At 46.7% G+C, this 20,037-nt stretch overlaps 2 protein-coding genes and 3 long non-coding RNA genes across 11 annotated transcripts in view; 2 read left to right on the top strand and 3 right to left on the bottom strand.

Moving 5' to 3' along the window:
- The window catches only part of LOC135302833 (uncharacterized), a 169,327-nt gene that overhangs the window by 108,105 nt on the left and 41,185 nt on the right, over window positions 1-20,037 (bottom strand). The gene's annotated exons all lie outside the window — the stretch shown is intronic.
- On the bottom strand, window positions 3,224-7,069 carry IRF2BPL (interferon regulatory factor 2 binding protein like). Its single transcript, XM_064423771.1, has one exon. The coding sequence runs from the start codon at window positions 6,173-6,175 to the stop codon at window positions 3,962-3,964; it is 2,214 nt and encodes a 737-aa protein (XP_064279841.1). The 5' UTR covers window positions 6,176-7,069; the 3' UTR covers window positions 3,224-3,961.
- On the top strand, window positions 7,191-9,277 carry LOC135302828 (uncharacterized). Its single transcript, XR_010364406.1, has 2 exons — window positions 7,191-7,577; window positions 8,233-9,277. It is a non-coding gene; the product is annotated as an uncharacterized LOC135302828 (long non-coding RNA).
- Window positions 12,237-18,930, bottom strand: LOC135302826 (uncharacterized). The gene is made up of 3 exons (XR_010364405.1): window positions 18,017-18,930; window positions 14,644-17,133; window positions 12,237-12,528 (listed from the first exon to the last, which is right to left on the bottom strand). It is a non-coding gene; the product is annotated as an uncharacterized LOC135302826 (long non-coding RNA).
- Window positions 14,039-20,037, top strand: part of LOC135302825 (uncharacterized) — a 37,282-nt gene continuing 31,283 nt past the window's right edge. The window contains exon 1 of one of the 2 annotated variants that reach the window (XR_010364403.1): window positions 14,039-14,193. This is a non-coding gene — a long non-coding RNA (uncharacterized LOC135302825). Of the gene's footprint in view, window positions 14,194-14,786; window positions 14,912-20,037 lie in introns of those variants that run through there. The other variant, XR_010364404.1, reaches the window with a different exon arrangement.

Raw genomic sequence — 20,037 nt, 5'->3', positions numbered from 1 at the left:
TGTAAGGACAATTCTGTAGGTACAGAACTATGTTTTGGGTAGAAAATGTGTGCTGTAATGGATTCTGATGGCTGAACGCCAAGGGGGAAGCTGTTCTGCTTCAAGAATAGCCTTACAAGAGTCAGCACTACAGTGACAGTTCAGTACTCTGCTGCAGAGCTACAGGATGTGTCACTTTGGCAGAGAGAGAAGTTGCTAATGCACAACACAATCCATCCTACAATGAATGGAGAACGACTGGATACCAAAAAAAAAAAAAAAAAGAAAAAAAAAAAGAAGAAAATGGCAAGACCTAGGGAAAAGGGAAGCTGCAAGGCAACTACTGCATAGTAAGCTGGGAACCTGAGAGCTCTGAAGACAAAGCCCTTTCCCTTGAGGAGAAGAAAATGTCAGCTCACAAGACACGTAAAGAAACAGACAGCCCTTTTTCCAGTGACTGCTGCAGCCCTGCAAAGCTGTGTTGGCAGCCAGCCTATTTGAAGAGATTGCAGTTTCAAAACAATGTTAGTCCTGACTAGTTCAGGGAGGTGAGCATGCTCATATGCACAACATTGCTAAGCAAATAAAAAAGATAAGGTTTGTATTAAATTACACCAGTTACCATTGGTAAACTCGAGTTCCTGTTGGAACTGTGTAGTATTTCTCCCAAATGGACATAGCAGCTCTTCGCTGCACAAACACATCTATCTCCAACTCACACACAGCTGCCAATGCTTAAAAAACAAACATCCAGTGACACACATGTTCTAACCCATTTCTAAGAAAATAGGCTACAAGGCTATTAAAAGAAATGTCAAGAATAATCTAACTGGAGAAAAAAAAAAAATCAACCAAAAAGCAAAACACAACAACCCTCCCTGGGAAAATAAACCATTTAAATACTTCCCCATTACAAGAAGGAATGAAAGCACAATAAATGACCATCTGGACAAATAAATTAACTTACACCATTTATTCAAGCAAACATTGGGCTGTACCTTAAATAACTGCCAAGTATGGGGGATGGGAGCATTACTGTAAAATACAGAAATAAGCTGAATCTCTGTACATGAGACTCACTTGACAGCTCCCCTTTCCTCCTCGAAAAAAGGTTACAACTTGTTTGTCAGCTGTGGACATCTTCAGAAAGATAAAAACCTACAGAGTGGGTTCAAAGAAATGCTGGCTAATATGCCCAGACTGGCTGCTTAATGAGCCGGAGTAAAAGAAAAGGTCACATGGTTACAAAAAACCTCCATACAACAAACGCCCCGTAGCTATGGTTAACTTTAATTAACTGCAGTATTACAATTCACTTCAAGCTTATTTTCCACCAATGTTTACTGCACCTTACCTTTCCTTTGCCTGCTAAAAGTCACACTGATCAGTCTCATAAGTAGGCTTATGTTTCAAAAAATAAGAGCTTTTCAAAAATTATCTGAAATTTTAAAAATCCATCAAATGTGTCTCTTTCTAGCTATAACTACTGATGGATGATTTTAAGATTACAGGACTGGTTCTGTTTATATAAATCAGGGTATTCACACTTCTGTGATATAATTAAATGTTGAATAGCCAGTCTTTTAATAGCAGTTGCAATTCACATATGAATACTACTTCTCCTTAAGTTTAAACTTTAATTTCAACCATGTGTACAATTTTTTTCTCTGCCAGTCATGAGCTTACAGTGTCAGTCTCCCTATCTCATGATTTAAAAATAAACTGCTGTGTGAGAATTGCATGCTTAGAAATAACTGAAAATAGGAACAGTACAAATCTATACTCTAAAAAGCATGTAAGTTGTATCCAACAATTAATTCAAAACATTATTTTTCTGCATTACTTCTTTGATCCATTACATAAGAACAATATGTGTGGAGGTTTTTAAGCACTGATATATTACTTGGCAGGAAAAAAAAAATACATACACAAAGTCATTGTCTGAAATCACAGATATAGTGATGCCAAATACTAAATCTCAGAACATAACAAACCCCACCCCCTCCCCACACACATGAAACAGCCAGAGTGTATCTATACAAGACTGCAAAGATCTGTAGGCACACTAAGAATATAGTCTCAAGGCTTCTACCATCGTTCCCACCAGGAATGCAAATCAAGCATGTATTAAGACCAAGCAGATACCAAACGCCATCCAGACTTTCCTTTATACAACTCTGGGGCTTTGGCAGGTGGGGATCCTTACTATTCAATAAAATGAAGAGCTCTTAACCTATGGCACTGTTGCATTTGGAACAGCTCTATATACTGCTGGTCAAACTGCAAAAGATTTCAGCAGTGCTGCTGGGTTTTTTTCAGGTTTTCCCCTCTTTCCTCCATTTGCCTCGCTGGAAAGGACAAAGTTCACACTAGGTTTGTTTGCATTTTCTAGCTAGCATGAGGCCTGTGTATTTACTTTGCCTGTTGATCACTTAACAGGTATCACACTGCTCCCCTATCTCCAGAAAATGCCAATGTCACACAGAATTGTTAATTATACAAAGAATCACATATAATCATTGCCGAAAGGAAAGCATTCACTTCAGCACTTAAAGGAAGCTTCCTTGCCTGAAAACACAATAAAGCCCTTGAACAGCTCATCAATTCAAGTTATGAAAAGCCAATGCCTAAATGGGGTAGCAACCCACCAGCTGCAACACCAACTGCAGAAGCTGTTATTTCATGCTACCCTTTTCTTACTCTGTTCAGCTACAGCCCTGCCTTACCATGAGTTTGTGGCTAATGTCAAACTTTGACAACCACTCTTAAAATCAACTAAAATTATTAACTATGGGATGCTGGGCGGGTTTTTTGGTTTTTTTTTTTTTTGGTTTTTTTGGGTTTTTTTGTGAAAAGAAGGCTTCATTTTAAATCTCAAGCCTTACTAAATTGCACAGGCAATGTATGCATCCTGTATTGCAAACAGCTTGCAGCTGGAGAGCTGGTGGGGGGGAGGAGAAGGGAGGAGGAAATGAGATGCAGGAACAGTAAATAGAAAATGCTTAGTCAGCAACCGTTACTGCAACATTAAAGGTGAAATGTAAATAGGCACAGTGCCAAGATTTAAGTAAGTTTGATAACACCACCAACATCATCATATTACTACATATTAGTGGAAATGTGCATACAAGTGCCACAATTATCACAACGAACTGCATTGGTATAATGGAGACCTTTAAAAAGCCAACACGGTTTGTGCACACTGCCTAAGCTTAGAGAAAAATAAAACTTGCTACTCAAGAAGTATTAATATCAATTGAATTTATTACAATTTACTAAGCTCCAAGGCACATTACAGTGTTCTGTTAACTACAGAAATGTATAAAGGACAAACAGAGCATGTTTCTCATGTACAGCATTTTGCTCTACTGTTCAAAAGCATCCGTGCATCAATAAAAGCAAAAACAAAAAACACATGAAGATTAAAAAACGTTCAGATCAATAGAAACAAACTGAAACATTTTCCTTACAAACTTGCAACAAAAAAACACCCTCCCCCCACAGCCACCCCACCGTTTTGCAACAAAAAAACAAAAACAAAAAAAAAAAGGTGAAAGACTAACACTCAGGGCTTGTAAAACGTAAGCTGTCACCATTTTTGTAGCAATTTTTTAGGCATCAACACTGGCCTTGGCAAAAAAAATTTTTTTTTGTCTTTTGTGTTTTTCTTCTTCTTTCAGAGAAGTGCATACATTTACAAAAATACACACCAGCAGCAGGTAATCGCTAAGGGCTATTAACTTTGTACCTAGCCAACACACTGCCAAAGAAATGAGAACAGGTATTATGTAGTAACCAAACAATATTATATTCTGTTTAACAAAAACCAGCTCTATCCTTCAAATGAAGAAGAGTACATACCTTTGTTTCAAAATATAGAAACATACGACGAAAATAATGTCTATACATAAGACTAACTTTTGCAGTTTGTTATATTCACAATTCTACATCTTCAGGAGTCTGAAGGGATTGGATTTCTTACTCAAGGGTCTCTCTCCTTTTTCACTTTAACGTCCCCAGCTAAAATGGTCGCGATCTCGCCCTGCATAAATGCCCAAGGCACATTGGAACCGACTAGGGGGCATTTCTCTCCACTGGGGCAGTAGACTTCACCAGTCGCCCCTTGGGCCTTGATGCTCTCTCTGGAACAAGGGAAGCAGAACTTGTGGCTGGGCACAGAGGGGCACTGAACAAAGTGGGTGTCCTCCAAGCGTTCGTGGCAAATGGTGCAGCACAGGGGCCCGCTGTTGGCCATGGGGGAGTCCGGAATGTTTTGGGGGTGCACTTGGTCCATGGCAGGGTGGGTGCTAGGGGGAGGAGGGGCCACTTGCAGGTTCATGTCCCCGTTGCGGGAGGCCAGACGGCGCTGGCCCGGCACCGAGGCCGGCGACACGGGGCTGCTGCTGTTCCTGCGGGTGGACGTGGTGGAGTGCACCGAGCTGCCGTCCTTGGGCGAGTGGGCATTGCCCAGCGTGTCGGCCACCGACATGAGCGCGGCCATGGGGGACTGTCCGTTCTGGGGGGCGGACTCGGGTGGCGTGGTCCGGTTGGAGTGAGGCCCGAGGGGCGGCGGCGGCGGGGGGCCCCCGCCGTGCACCGCCCCGAAGCCCCCGGCCGACATGGTGAGCTTGAGCGCTTCGCTCTGGCTGGCCATCCACTGCTGCCGCTGCTGCTCGTCGCTGAGCTTCAGAGCCCCCTCGGCCGAGTCCGAGGGCTCAGGAGAGGCTTTCCTCTTGCGCATCGCCCCGCCGCCGCCGCCGCCGCCGCCACCGCCAGGTCCCCTAGAGGCGGCAGCGGTGCCCTGCGCCCCGCCGGCCCCGGCCCCCGGCCGCGGGAGACTCACCAGCGCCGTGGGCAGCATGGGGCAGCTGGCGTCCAGGTAGGGCTGCGGCAGCATGTCGGCGCCCACCAGCTCCTTGAAGAAGCGCACAGACTCGGGCAGCAGGTCCCCCAGGAGCCGCCAGTCGCCAGAGCCGTGCTTCTTCTCGTACTCCAGGTACTTGAAGCCCGAGGAGAGGCCGCGGCCGAAGTCCTTCATACAGTCCTGATACATCTGCTTGGCCACGCCGGAGGCGCTGGAGAAGACGGTGCCGGAGCCGCTAGGGTACTCGATGAAGAGCTTCAGCTCATAGTCCATGCCCGGCTTGGAGACGGCGTCGAAGGCAAAGACGCGGCCCAGCAGGGCGTGATCCTTCTTGAAGCGCACCTCGTAGGGGGTGCAGCCGGCCAGAGTGAGCAGCGTGTCCCTCACGATCTTGGGCTTGCTGGCCCACTCCTCAGCCCGATTCCGCAAACTCTCGCTGAGCTCGGCCAGCGCCTCCGCGTTGCGCTGCTTCTCCTTCAGCTCCCGCTCTTGGTCACTGCTGGATACCGAGCCCGGCCGCTTGCCGCAGGCCTCGGAGGACGAGCCGCCGCCTCCCCCGGCACCACCGCCGCAGGTGCCCCCTTGGGAAGAGGCGGAGGGAGCGGGGGGACCCCCGCCGCCGCGGCCACTCAGGCCCCCGTGCGGCGGAGGCAGCGCCACGCCGGAGGCAGCGGGGCCGTTCAGCAGCGTCTGCGGCAGCAGGTTGGGGGGCACATTCATCTGAGCGCCGGCGGCCCCCGGGGGCAGGCCAGACACGAGCCCCCCGTGCGCCCCGCGACGAGAGGAGGAAGAGGAGGAGGAAGAGTTGGGGCTTTGCCGGTTCAGCTCCGGTGGCCCGTCCTCAGGCTGCTTGGGGAAGCCATTGGGCCCCCCCAGTCCGTTGGGCAGGCGGGCGCCATGGCTGCTGCCCAGGCTGCCCGGCGGCGGCGGGTACTCGAAGCGGCTGCGCTGCTCCGCCGCGGCGGCGCTGAGCCCGTAGCGGTCCAGGCTGGACTGGGTCAGCCCCGCTGAGGCCGCCTTGGAGGTGGCATCCACATGGTTGAGCTGCTGCTGGGCCGCCGCCGCCGCCGCTTCTTTGGCGGAGAGCGTCACTGCCTTTACGCCGACCGGCGGCGGGGGGCCCGGGGAGCGACCGTCCTGGAAGCAGCCGTGCGCCCGCTTCAGCTGCCGGGCCGTCTCGATCACGAACTCGATGCGGTCGGCGCCCTCATAATTAACGCAGCCCCGGCAGACGGGCTCCGTGAAATCCCAGATCATAGCCCAGGGCATGCGGGGCAGATCGCATAGGTAGCATGACTGCCTCCGCGACGAGGACACCTGCGCGGCGGACATGGTGCTGCTGGCTGGGGAGCTGCTGCCGCTGCCGCCGGGGTAGGGGCTGGCTCAGTCTTCCCCCCGGGCTGCAGGGAGGGGGGTGGGTGGCTCTCCGTACCTGATCCTGTTGCCCGTTTCAGCAAGGGGGATCGTCTGCTTTTAGTTCGCTCCTGCTGCCGGAGATGGCTTCCTCTACCTGGTCCTGCCGCTGCTGCCCCGGTGGGGTGGGAAACGATTCCACCGCTCCTCCGGGGGGCTGGGTGGGTGGGGGTCGCTTTCTAGCCGCTTCTGTTTCCCTGCGCTCTCTAGCTCTCCGCTTGCTGCTGCTCCTCCTCCGGGAGGAGGCGGAGGTGCACGGAGGAAGATGGGGGGGGTCACCTTCCACCCGCCACGGCTGCCTCGTGAGCTTGCAGTTCGGTACGTGCTGATCCACCGCCGTGAGCAAGACAGGGGCACCCGCACGGAGCTGCTCGGTCCCGGCAGCGGCAGCTTCCCTGAGCGCTGGCGGAGCTGCGGCTGTCCGGGAGCAGCGGCGGCGGCGGCAGCAGCGTGGCGAGCGGCGCCGCCTGCTCCTCACTCACATCCTCGCCGCTACTCGCAGTCCGAGCGCGGGGTGCTGCGCGCCGCCGCGTGTGGCTGCGCGCCCCCTCCGCCGCGCCGCGCTCCCCCCGCGCCGCGACGCCCCTCCCCTTCTCCGCGCCGTGCTCCCGGCTCGGCTGCACCCGGGCGGGGCCCCGCGTCACCGCCGAGCGCCCGCGCCCCGCTCCCCTCCCCCCGGCCGCCGGCGCGGAGCCCACTTGTTGCGCGGGGCGCGCATGCCCGGCGCGCTGCCCGCGCCCTCCCCGGCGCGGCCGCAGCTGGAGCGCGGCGGGGCGCGGGCAGCCTGCGCTGCCGGCTATGTTTGGAAACTTGAACGCCAGATCGCGCCCTCAGCCTCCTCCCCGGCCGCACCGCCGGCCCCCCGCCGCGGCACCGCGGCCAGGGCGCGCATGCACAGTCGTCGTGGTGGTGGTGGGTGGCGGCGGGGTTTTTTTTTGTTGTTTTGTTGGTTGGGTTTTTTTTTTCCCTGACTGCGCTTTCTAAGTTCAGATGTCTCGCTTTCGGAATTTTGTAAACCCGCGGTTCGCCCCGCTTTGCTTTCGTGACGGCTGCGCGGCTTTCTGCCACCGCGATTGTCGGTGGGATTCCCGTGCGCTCCGGCTGCTGAGGCAAATGGGGGATCCCGCCTTAATATCCGATTTCGTGTTTCTCTTCCAGTGATCCCAGTGACAGAATGACACAGTTTTTGTAAGCCTGTGACTGCATCAGAAGCTCTTCCACTTTTGATTTGTTTAAACCAGCCATGTTTGCCAAGTGTTTAAGGTTGGGCTGGGAAAGATAGTGCTGTGCATTGCTCAAGGGTGTAGGAGAGGCCAGGCAGGTGAGTAAGCGCTGTGATCTCATCTCGCTAATGCAAAGGGACATAGGATTTCCCCGGCGTTGTGAGAACACACGGCTTTTTTTTTTTTTTTTCTTCTATTTCCCCCTTTAAATAGCTAGCTGACATTTGCATAACACTGTTAAACAGGCAAATTACTTAAAACAACCTCGGTTCATGCAAATAAGCCAAGAATTCATTTCACTGGGAGGAAAACAAAATAAACCCCCCCGAAGCTTTCCTTCTCCCGCCCGCGATCCCCGAAGTTGCCCGCTCCCCGCCCGGCCCCGCGGCCACGCCGGTGCCCGCGCTGGCCAGGAAGGGCTCGGCACAGCCCGCTTTTGCTCTCGTTGCAGTCGGCGGCTATTTTTGCAAACGTCGACATCGCTGCCCGCGTCCAAAGAATAATAAGCTGTGGCTGCGGGGACGCGGTTCGGCCGGGACCCGGCGCGGGCGGCCACCGGCATCGCGTCCCGGGCGCGCGGTGCCCGCGGAGACAGCGCGCAGCGGGGGGGGCGGGGGGCGGGCGGGAAGCAGCCGCACGCTCGGCGAGCGCGGAACCTCTCCCAGCTGGGCTGTGTTGGGTGGATTTCTTTCTTTCAGTACCTCTTCCTGATTCCTTTGTTGCTACAAACGCCGAAACCCCCGTCCATTGCAGGTTTCCCTCTGTGTTTAAAAGGACACAGTGTTTCTATGGCGGGGTGCCACGGCTCCCTTACACCGGCACGCTCAGCAGCCATGCAGCGCCGACGGGGAAAGATACCTTCTATTCGATTAATAACGTTTTGGAACTCACATGACAAAAAACCCTTCCTTTAAATATTTCATTTCATATCACCAGTATGCGTCATTTCCATTTTTAGTTGTCTAAAGCATTTTATATGTGTCTGGTTCTAGTCTATAAAGCTGGCAAATGAGTTTGATTATATGTGTGTGGAATTATTTTATAGGGAAGGCTTAATGAAATGCTCACATTGAAGTTACAAAAATGGTAGGACCAGATAAAATACAGTTAGAAAATTAATTGTGACAAAGTGACTCTTTTTCAGGGGAAGCTTGTAGAAGCAGTAAGTAGAGATAGAAAAGTCTTTGAATTATGTGAGTCTCCTGTATGCAAATTGGCTGAAGAAGATGCGCTAAAGGGGAGTGGATTTCACACTTAAAAATTTCACACCTAAACTGTGGACATTACAAAAGCTTCACAGAAGTATGGCAGATGAAAGCTGGTCAAAGTAAAAGTCTTTGCCTCCAGCCACAGCGATTTGGGGACGGCTGCAGGATTTCTACATTAATATGTTTTTACTTCACTAAATAAACATGTGTTCTTTCTGATTCATACTGGAATGTCAGCTCCTTTCCTATCCTTTTACTGCCTCACGTTGATCTTCATATGAAGAGCAGAACTGGGCTGTGGTAAAAGGTCAGCCTCTGCTTTAAAAACTCCGGTTGAGAGACCTGAAGCTTTCCCTTCGTCCCGCATGTCTAAGAATGCAGAACTGCAACATATCCTGACTGTATTTCAGCCCCCGGGTTACACAAATCCAACATAGGACAAGGCACTCCATGTGCTTGAACTACCCCTCACCCTGGATCCTCGATCTACTGAATCCTCCTTCAAGAAAGCCCTTTTTTGGTAAACTCACCTCACAGAAACAGGCTTGTTGGCTCAGAAGAGCAGTCTTTATAGTGGGTGTAAATAATAATCACCTTAGATATAATCTAGCCTTAGAAAACCATTTACAGGTGCTGTCAACTCCCTTTATAGTTTGTGAATAGAAAAAGAGAGAGATTAGCATCTGTGACCCGACCAAACTGCCTTTACTCTTACTTGCAGGATACACGGTTGCGGAAATATGTTTGTCTTTCCGTAATGATTAAACTTTGATTTAAACTTTGGTCATGGGCACGTACTGTACCATTACGCAAGCAGCACTTAAGGATGAAGTGTCAGCATAGCAACAATATGGCCAGCAGCAGCAGTGATCTCTGCAAAGCTGATTGATGAACAGAACTGCAATGTAAATGCAAATAAATGCCACGCTGTGGCACCTTCACAGGGAACGACTTGTCAGTATCAATCTAATCTGTGTAGGGAAAAATAGATTGAACGGTAGCAGTGTAACAAGCTTCCCCTCTATGGCAGCACTGTCCTTGCGAGGGTAGCAGCAAGCTTTCCCACTCACCTTCTGCCTTTTCTCTTTGCCATGCAAGTGATGGGACAGGAGCAATCCAGATTGGTTTTGCTGGATTTATACTAAACATACGTGGTGTTTATTTAGCTCTGAAACAATCCAGGAATTAATATTACTTTTGGAGGAAGCAAAGAGGAAGCCCAAACAATTAATCCATTCAGGTGTCTAATCTGGCTAACTGAAAGAAAGAAGCGTGCAAACAAAAAATAGTGTAAGAACCCCCAAACAGTAGATTGTTTAGGGAGGTGGAGTGCAAGGAGGAACGGACCTGCGGCTGCGAACAATTGCTACCCAGCTACGTTTTCTGTGCAGAACACAAGTCAGCACTGTGGATGTAGCATCAGGGATTCCGCAGAGATTGCCCAAAGTTTATCACCTGCCAGTAGTCCCAAGGGACAAGGACTATAATTTTCACAATCAGAAGTGAAATCTACTAATTCCTTCCTTTCAGTCCTAGGATAAATACTGCCATCTGATAATCCCTTTCCCTTTATTCCTATTACCATCTTTATTTGAAAGTACACACATGCACATATGGGTCTGTGGAACAATAAAACAGCACATGAAGCATCGATTTAAATGAAGGAATCAAAATGATCCTACAAAATACAGTGTGCAGGAGCTGGCCACTACTTTTCCTAGAGCCACCAGCAGGTATGGAAAGCAGAGGGTGCAACACACCATGAAGGACAAAGAGACAAAACCAGGTGGCCTGGCTGCACCCCAGGCACTACTCCGTGCCACTCCCAGACATGAGCTCCCACAACAGGGCGGTTACTGTAGGTCTGGATGAGAGAGAAGTACTGTGGGTTATCGATCAGCTGTGCATTGTTAATTATGCAGAATACAGGACAGCCCCAAAGTTTGCAAGCGATAATAATTAGGAGCCCATGATCTCAGCAGCTTGGGAATGAACAGTCTGGTCTGGCTCTAAATGCTCACAGCCTGGGAATATGTTTAACTCTTTCTTGTTTGCTTTACAAAGTTTTGGCACTGATCACTGCAGCCGTCAGAGCAGCTGGCTCTTCTGCAGGCACTCACAGAAATGGCTCTTTCTTTACTGATCCAAACAGCAGCTACAGCTGGGAAAAAATACAAGAACGAGAAGGGTAGTGCACTCCAGAAAGTGTAATTTACATGGATTTACCTCAGAATAGCAAATAAAATCCGTCACAATCAAATGACTGGCTTCAAAACAATGCAGAGATTAGCAGTGAACAGAGCACTTGGTGGTAAAGAGAGTGTGTTCAGCAAATCAAAACACAAACACTTCAGGAAGAAGTTGCATAATTTTGTCAAATTAAAAGTTAAACAACATTGTCTTCTACTAGAAGCTGCCAGGAAGTGTCAAAACACTCAGATACAAAGAATAGGAGTAGTTACATGTTTCTGTTTATCATTTCAGTTCTCATCTCATTATAATTCTAATTTTTTCCTACCATTTTTCAGGTAGTGAGCCTTGCTGACATAGAGAGTTTATTGCATTCCCGCCTAGAAACTCTTAAGATACATTTCATAATGGACATTGCCTGTCGTTTCCTCTGCTTTTCCCGGTCCCGTTCCCACAGGGGCGCTGGAGCTCGGAGCCGAGAGCGCAGCGGGGCGGGGGCTGCCCTGCCCTGCCCAGCCCAGCCCAGCCCAGCCCAGCCCAGCCCAGCCCTGCCCTGCCCTGCCCTGCCCTGCCCTGCCCAGCCCAGCCCATCCCTGCCCTGCCCTGCCCAGCCCAGCCCAGCCCTGCCCTGCCCATCCCTGCCCTGCCCTGCCCTGCCCTGCCCAGCCCTGCCCTGCCCAGCCCAGCCCTGCCCTGCCCTGCCCTGCCCTGCCCTGCCCTGCCTATCCCTGCCCAGGCCTGCCCTGCCCTGCCCTGCCCTGCCCTGCCCTGCCTATCCCTGCCCTGCCCAGCCCTGCCCTGCCCTGCCCAGCCCTGCCCATCCCTGCCCTGCCCAGCCCTGCCCATCCCTGCCCTGCCCTGCCCTGCCCTGCCCAGCCCTGCCCTGCCCTGCCCAGCCCATCCCTGCCCATCCCTGCCCATCCCTGCCCTGCCCATCCCTGCCCTGCCCTGCCCTGCCCTGCCCTGCCCTGCCCTGCCCATCCCTGCCCATCCCTGCCCTGCCCATCCCTGCCCTGCCCTGCCCTGCCCTGCCCTGCCCTGCCCTGCCTATCCCTGCCCTGCCCAGCCCTGCCCTGCCCTGCCCTGCCCTGCCCTGCCCTGCCTATCCCTGCCCTGCCCAGCCCTGCCCTGCCCTGCCCAGCCCTGCCCATCCCTGCCCTGCCCAGCCCTGCCCATCCCTGCCCTGCCCATCCCTGCCCATCCCTGCCCTGCCCAGCCCTGCCCATCCCTGCCCTGCCCATCCCTGCCTATCCCTGCCCTGCCCAGCCCTGCCCTGCCCTGCCCTGCCCAGCCCTGCCCATCCCAGCCCATCCCTGCCCTGCCCTGCCCGCAGCCGGCCGCGGCTCCCCGAGTCCCAACACAGGCTCCCGCTTCTGCCCCGGCTAGCACTGAGGGAGGCCCTCTTTGAGACCCACCCCACACGGATTTTCCTACAGCTGTCTTTAAGGCTTGAAAACCTGCCTGGGAGCCTAGATTTCCACACATTAACCTTTGCCAAATCTTACAGTGCAAAATAAGACACCTATAATTAATTCTGCTCACTCTGCAAGGGACTCGCGACTGGGCAGTGTGTTTTGGGCTGGGATACGCAGCGCTGGGGCCTCCGCTGTTGTTATTTTTACTTTTTCCTGGACTGTTTTCATCTTACATCCTGTGGACGTAGTAAACAATCAACAACAATGAATCAACTGAATCGGTACATTTTTAAGGCTATTCCCACTGAGAGCCACTTGCACTTTCGTGACAGTTAAGAATCTGCCAAACATTAGCTTAGTTACCAGCAAGACAGGCTCCTCCCTCCCTTCACCCCATACACAGATTGTTTATCAAAACGTGCTGCCAAGAAAAATATCCCTGCTTTTGGCCTCCACCAGTGATTAATAACACTTGAGAACTGAACAAAACTTTACTGTGTTTTCCAAAAAATAAGGGAGGTGGGAAAGGGGGGAAGAAGAGAAGAAAAAAGAAAAGAAAAGAAAAGAAAAGAAAAGAAAAGAAAAGAAAAGAAAAGAAAAGAAAAGAAAAGAAAAGAAAAGAAAAGAAAAGAAAAGAAAAGAAAAGAAAAGAAAAGAAAAGAAAAGAAAAGAAAAGAAGAAAAAAAAAAGAAAAAGAAAGACTCTGACACTATTTTCAGTTATTTCACTCAGCATAACCTCCTTTTCCTAACTAGGCCATCTGAAAAGACCAAACCCACTTTTTCTCCAAGACCACGTTATAAATGCTGATTAATATTGTTATTGAAAGAAGGATGATATGGACAGAGGATAGTGGTGAGAACAGAAGGGGGGTTGGGGGCAGCTTCTTTTATTAGCACATATCAAGATGAGCCATGGGGAGAAACCAAGAGGAAAAAAAAGATCATTTACTTTCTTTACAAAGACTGTTGGTAAAATTCCTAAGGGAGACTAAGTGCCAAAATTAACTGTCTTGGTGTATTACTTTTAGACACTGCTGCCTGGGTGAATTAAGTCAAATCTTCAAGCAGCAGCCAAAGATAGCTGCAAGGTGAAAAAGAGGCTCTACATTTCCTTGGTTTTTTTGGTGAAACTCACAAATTTGTGGAGATTGTCTTTGCTCCAGGGTTTTTCATCCCTCTCTCTCTTTCTCTCTCTCTCTCTTTTACCTTCTGGGCTATTTTTGCTATTTTATATTTGGCATTATAAATGTGTTTTGTAATGGGAAGGCAAGGTAAGAAACAAGCAATTGTTTAGAAAAAGAGAAAAGTAAAAAAAAAAAAATAAAAGAATACAGCCTCACATACCATATCTACTTATGTGTATACATACATGTGAGAGCATACATATGTATGCAAGTAATATCAGGTATTTTTCATTACTCTGTTCTCCAAAAAAACATTATTTAGTAAAAGATAATAAACAGCTCTTGAACAGTGGGATATAGACTAGTGAAAACAGTTTATTGAAATTAATGATGCTGGATTGAACCAAACCTTCCTCCCTTTGGAATTAGTGCCAGACATAGTTTTCCTGAACCCTGTCCAACTGCCTGAGCGACAGACAATTTTCATTCTATTTGTGCTAAAGGCTTATGACTAGTGCTGGAAAATGAAGCCCTTGCCCTTGATCTCAGTGCAGATTAAAAAAAAAAAAAAAAAAAAGCAGAACTGTGCCAATTTGTTTCCTCTGCCAGTAGAAGCCCTTGTGCAGTAGAAGCCCTTGTGCTTTGGGGAATGCAAAACAATAAAAAGTTCACATGAAAACTCACCACTGAAAGGAAACCCACCAAGAGCCACATATCTCTGCTACATTCATCAGCCAGCTTCCGAGATTCTCACAATGTCATCAAAATGCAGAGGGTAAGGGCAAAAAATAGTTACCAGCCAGCAATAGTGCCTGATTTTTCTGTTTCACATCTCACTGCTATGCATTTGATAATGACTGCTAAGAAACACTGCACTGTAAATAACCATCCTCTCCCTTCTGCTAACACCAATCTTCCCATATTCAGGTACTAAATGTAGATTTAGGGCTGTGCAGCCCCTGTTGTCTGAGCTAATTCTGTTTCTAAGGGATGAAATACACATTTGACATGCATCCCCCGAGTTATAAACAGTGGCTATACCGTAGTGCTGTCAGCCAGCTAATCTCTGATTGCTTTTTCCTAGATTATTAATAAAATTAGAATCCCAAGCAGAAGGCGTTTGCTTTCATTGTACAGTCTGCACTTGTGACATGGTGCATGTGGAAAATTTTGAGTGCACTGCAGTGAATGGTCTGGGGGTTAGTTTTTAGCTTCCGCTAAGTACCTGGCAGGCTGCCATGCTGAAGGATTCTGGGAACTGAAAGGCTCCCAAGTACAAACTGCCAGCATTAAGCAGTCCTGACAGCTCTGCTCCTTCCACACTTGGCAGCAGTTCAAAGTGCTCTTTCATTTGAAAGGCTGGAAGGCTGCCATGTGCAATGCAGATTTGCTGTGCCTGCTCTCATAAGGAACTGATAAATGCCGTTGCTGTTGCCATGGGGACAGGAGGCTATCAGAATGGCCTTGTGATCTGCAGCCTCTCAGCTCTGCAGGTTTGGGTTTGGGGGTTTTTTGGATTTTGGGGGTTTTTTTGTTGGGTTGGTTTTTTTCGTGTGTGTGGGTTTGGTTTTTTGTTTTGTTTTTTTTTTTTTTTTTTCCTCTCTGAGATCGTGAAATAAATGTTCTAGAGAAGGTTAACTCTTGAAGGACAGGAAGCACTGATTTGAAAGGACAGGGTGAGTCTCCGTGCCTGGCTCCTCCGAAGTGCTGGGAACAACATTAACACATACCTGCCAACTGTCCCTATTCAGGAAGGACTGGCCCCCAGGTTGTGTTCTTTTTTTTTTTTTTTTTTTTTTTTTTTTTTTAAGGCCGGGAGGATGGGAGGAAGGAGAAGGAACAACCTCCTTCTCCCCACTCAGTCCCTTTAGATTTCTCTTCTAGCTCAGGATCTCCCAGTATAATTAAAAGGCCATCCTCTTTCTTCCCCTCACTATCCCTACATAGAGTTTTCAGATGCTGTGGAAAAGAATTAATTTACCACTGGATGTTGTAGCATGCTTGATGTCTGTAGCTCTCATTAACATCAGTGAGCAGGATTAGACCCATTATGTGCACTCCATGTGTGGTTAGTGTAAATAAAAAGAATGAACAATGTGATATAAGACTGCATGTTTAAGAGCAACCTTACTGATGATGCAAGTCCTGAGAATGAATTTCAGCTTGTCCTAGTTCCCAAGATTAAAATAAACACACCTTTGAGCTATGCACAGTTTGAATGTGTGTATAGATGAGTGTGCATATCTACTTCTGTAAAGATGTAGAGAAAAATATGGCAGCAAATATTTTAGTCAGAATTTATATTAATTTCCCTATGTTGTCTTTTTTTGTTGTTTTTCACATTGTTTCTTTCCATCTCTGCCACAGCAATAGATCTGTCTTCCCTAAAGACATTTTGCTGCAGAGCAGTAAACTGAATTCTGTTTAACCAAGGCGAAGTCTGAGCATGACATCATAGCAGGGAACAATGGAGTGCATCACTGCTCTCCCTGACCATGCAGCAAACTTCAGGGCAGCATTTCAAAAGATCAGTATGGGCATGCATCTGTGTTTACAGGCACACGTAAAATGCAATATGCATTTAGATAGTGGCACAAAACACTAGGAAAGACAAAGCACTGGGGGAATTTTGTTTGTATACTCGAGTACTCGAGTGTTAACAGTCTGAGAGCTTTGTTCAAACCCGGGGAAAAAAGTCAACCACCCACCCTGTGAACAAATCCTCCCTTCTGTCTCTAAACATGGATCTCTACCTTTCAGAACTCTATACTTCTATCTTTCCAATATATGTGAACAGTGTTACATGAAATGAAACATTAAAATAGAATGTCAAGCCATATTCAACAGACAATCTGGTTAACTACCTGCTGGCTAACCTGTAGCATTTTTAAATAAACACCACCACTCTTACTTATTTGACTTTCACTCCACTTTGGTTTTACTTATTTTTTTGCTGTATTCAGATTTAAAGCTTTTTGGTTGGGTGTTAATCTAAGACTTGAATGAAGAAGGTAGTCATTTGAAAAACATACATGAGGAATTTTTAAGGAGTAACAGAGAAATACACACCATAAGTGTGTGTGCACACACATATCCACACACCCTCTCTACCTTTTCTGAATTTTCTTTTAGCTTATATTTTCAAGCAAATTAAAGCATATGTGATTCTGAGTTTTGTATCTGACATTAGATTCTGATGGTTAAAACAATCAGCATATTAAAATAAAGATAAAAGTTACTTGTATAAATTTACAAAGCAATTTCAAAATTACAAACAAGGCTGTATTTCACAAGCCTTTGCACCACAATGAGCTAGGCCAAAGGAAATATTTCTTCCTTGATTGCTTGGGAGTATTATTAAAAAAAAAAAAAGTGAAGTTAATTGTAATTCTACTGTAATATCTTTACCTGATTCTCTCTGGGTTCTTGCCTATGGTTGTCATGGTAATTTGATAATTCTGGCTTGTTCTCTACACATTCTGTTTGTCTCACTGGATTTCCTGATTATTCAGAAAACTCTTTTAAAAAAATCCTCCTGTCTCTCTCCCTCTGCCCCCATTCTGACTCAACCCTGCTTTTTTTCATTCATTTAGCATAGAGGGATGTGTACTATTTTGCTACTAATCTGCTAGGGTGAAGTTGTTTGCTCCACTTACCCGAAAATTGAGATAATGAGCATACATACTAGAGCTCTTCTGAAATTGTCTTCCATAGTCTATGATAGGGGATAGAGAGGAAATGTGGAAAGATTCCTGCATATAGATTTCTTGTAGAGTACTTGGATCTTAATCCTGTAGATATTATTTAGGGTTTAACTGCTGCATTTCTGACAGCAGAAACATGTATTTAACTGTTGCCTTTTCAAATGTGACAGACACATTTGTACCTAGAGCGAGAGTCAGAATATATTCTCTCTATATGACAGAGTAGAAGCAATATTTTTATTCAGGGGTTCAGGTGACAATTTATGCCACAAGAGCAAACTGATCGTGTTCCGAATGCACCAGTGAAACTCAAAGAAAAATGCACACAGCTAAGTAATATTTAGCCCAGGTGTGTAGTTACAAAAGGTTTATGCCATTGATATGTGCATATTTTAAAAGCACTCATCATTAAATTATGTATACAAAATATATATGTACATATTATAGATGTATACATAATATATATGTATGAAGGTACCAATAAAATTGGTTTTTTGGAGGCTGGGGTTCTTCCCCAGGCAGTAGAGGATTTTGTGATAAAAGCATGGAGTACCATTTGTGCCTATGATTACTTTGAATAATTTGCTTGACTATTACATCTCATCTTATTGCCTTTCATAGTTCTTGTACATTTAGCCTCTACACTCTTCAAGAAAGGGTGTGTATTTTATTTTGCTGGTCAGTACCTCATACAACTACAACCTGAAATCATAAGAATCTCTAAAGAATTATTTCAAGGCAAGTAATTCACCATCATTATGAGTCATTACTGAAACTATGGTCCAATTTATTACAATTTTGACACAATAATTTCCACTTTACACTGTCTTTACAATGTATCAATGGAATTTGCAGTCCTGCTGAATAAAAGTATCTAGTATCAACTAGAAGTACCTGTATCAATGAAAGCTACAAATTCTTCTGTGTGGCCTCCTTTGCTTACTTCTTCTTCTCTTTCTTGTACTGTAAAGCACATTTGGGGTTTAAGTCCTTTTGATGGCAAAGTGCTGTGGAATCTGCTAAACTCAGTAAGCAGTCCACCTGTGATAGCCCCTCTATCCCAACCTACTGCCATAACCTAGGACATCAGTGACATCATCTCACAGTCTGTGACTGCAGCCTGTGAATCACAAGACTAGTAAAGGTTGCTGTTGGTGTCACAGGTGGAATTTGTCATGTGAGTGCAATGTTCACACTCAATTTTAACTGTGAAAGTGCTGTTAAAATAATCGCTTGTACTTATAAATTTATTTGGAATTTTTCAACTGTACAAATCCTATCTTCTTCTTACTTTGATTTTCAGATTTTTATTGTCAGTAAAATAAGAAAATTACATATTTTGCCCAATTCCTACTTAATGCAATAAAGCAGCAATGAACACATTTTCTTTTGCATGCTATCTCTGCTACTGAGCAGAAAAGGTTTCAGTAAATTACATGTAAGACATCTAATGCAGACACTGCAGAAATCAATAGACCATACACTTCATACACAGCACAAAAATTGTGCCCTTTCATTTCTGAAAAGAAGACCGAGCAGGGCAATGGTCTATTTTACATTCTGCTAACACCTAATTAATTTTATGAAACATAGCCAGGAGCATTTCTTATTTGAGCAATCACAAATATTTACAAAGAAAATATAGTCTTGAAAGCAACCTACATGATGATGGTTTTTTTCTTTTCCTAGAATGTTGTTTGTTTTCATACCTGCTAATTGTTAAAATTCAGTAATCTGTAGTGATCTTACTTTCATTTGTGTAAATTAGTAGTCTTGCTGCACAAATTATGAAGGCTTTGCCATGCAAGTGTACTGGGCTAAGCTATTTCATTTAAAAGTCAGTGTGCTCCAGTCCAATTTTTTATTACTGTTATCTTTAGTTCTGTGAAGCCTTGGAACATTTCCCAGCCTGGATCCACAGAGAGTTTCCCAGGAAAATGTATAAAGAGCCTGTGTTCTGCTTTACTCTGCAGTGCCTATGTGCATTTGGTGAGCTAGGTCTTTGAAGACCCAGCCCATGCATGGAGTCCAGTCAGGCTGAAAAATTTAGCAATTGAGACATTTTACAATCCAAAATCTCTTTTAAACAAAGGTGTGGTTTAGCAGGACTGGCTGCTTCTGACCTCTTTCAGGCTCTTATTATTGCAGCTGCTATGATGTAAGGCTGAGTATGGCAAAGCTAAAGTAGCTGAGGCTCAGGGAGAAATGCTGAGAACAGCTGTTTTACTGTAAACATTAACAAGGCTTTGACTTCATTTGCAAGCTGGGAGCATTCACAGTTTCTGCACAAATAATACTTCAGGAATTTGTTCTAGATGTTCACAGCACACACAAAAAAATCCCTTCTATACATTACTGCAGCTTTGAAAGAAGCAAATTCTCTCCAGATAGATGCATCCCATTAAAATCAACAGGGAATTTTTCACATTAATACACAGCTTCACACAGACGATACAGACACACAGAGAAAGAAGCAATATTTATCTGCTTTAGCTATTTCTAAAGCTCCTATCACATTAGTATCTAAGTGCCAATTAGGTACCAAAAATACTCAGTTGTAGCAGACACTGATGTCTGCTGATTATTACAGAGCTACAAACAGAATTCTATCCAAGAGGGCAGAGAGGGATTTGAATGCTTTCCCCCTAGCTTGGTGCTGCAATTCATGGATGTTAGGAAACAAATTTCAAACCTAATTTCCTTCATTACATTCTCAAGGCTGCTTCATTCTGAAGCAAATGAAAATTCTCACACAAAGTGACCTTTGCAGGGAGCAGGGGACATTCAGTGACATCACATGCATCTGCATATGCACACGCAGGGCCAGATCCTCCAGACACTTAAAGCTGGTTTTTTGCCACATTATCACTGTCTGTGAGGCAGCTCAGCCAGCTCCTTGCACATCAGCCAGTGCA

This window comes from Passer domesticus, chromosome 6 (assembly GCF_036417665.1).
Source record: "Passer domesticus isolate bPasDom1 chromosome 6, bPasDom1.hap1, whole genome shotgun sequence".
Taxonomy (NCBI): domain Eukaryota; kingdom Metazoa; phylum Chordata; class Aves; order Passeriformes; family Passeridae; genus Passer; species Passer domesticus.
This window is presented reverse-complemented; position numbering and strand designations above follow the sequence as displayed.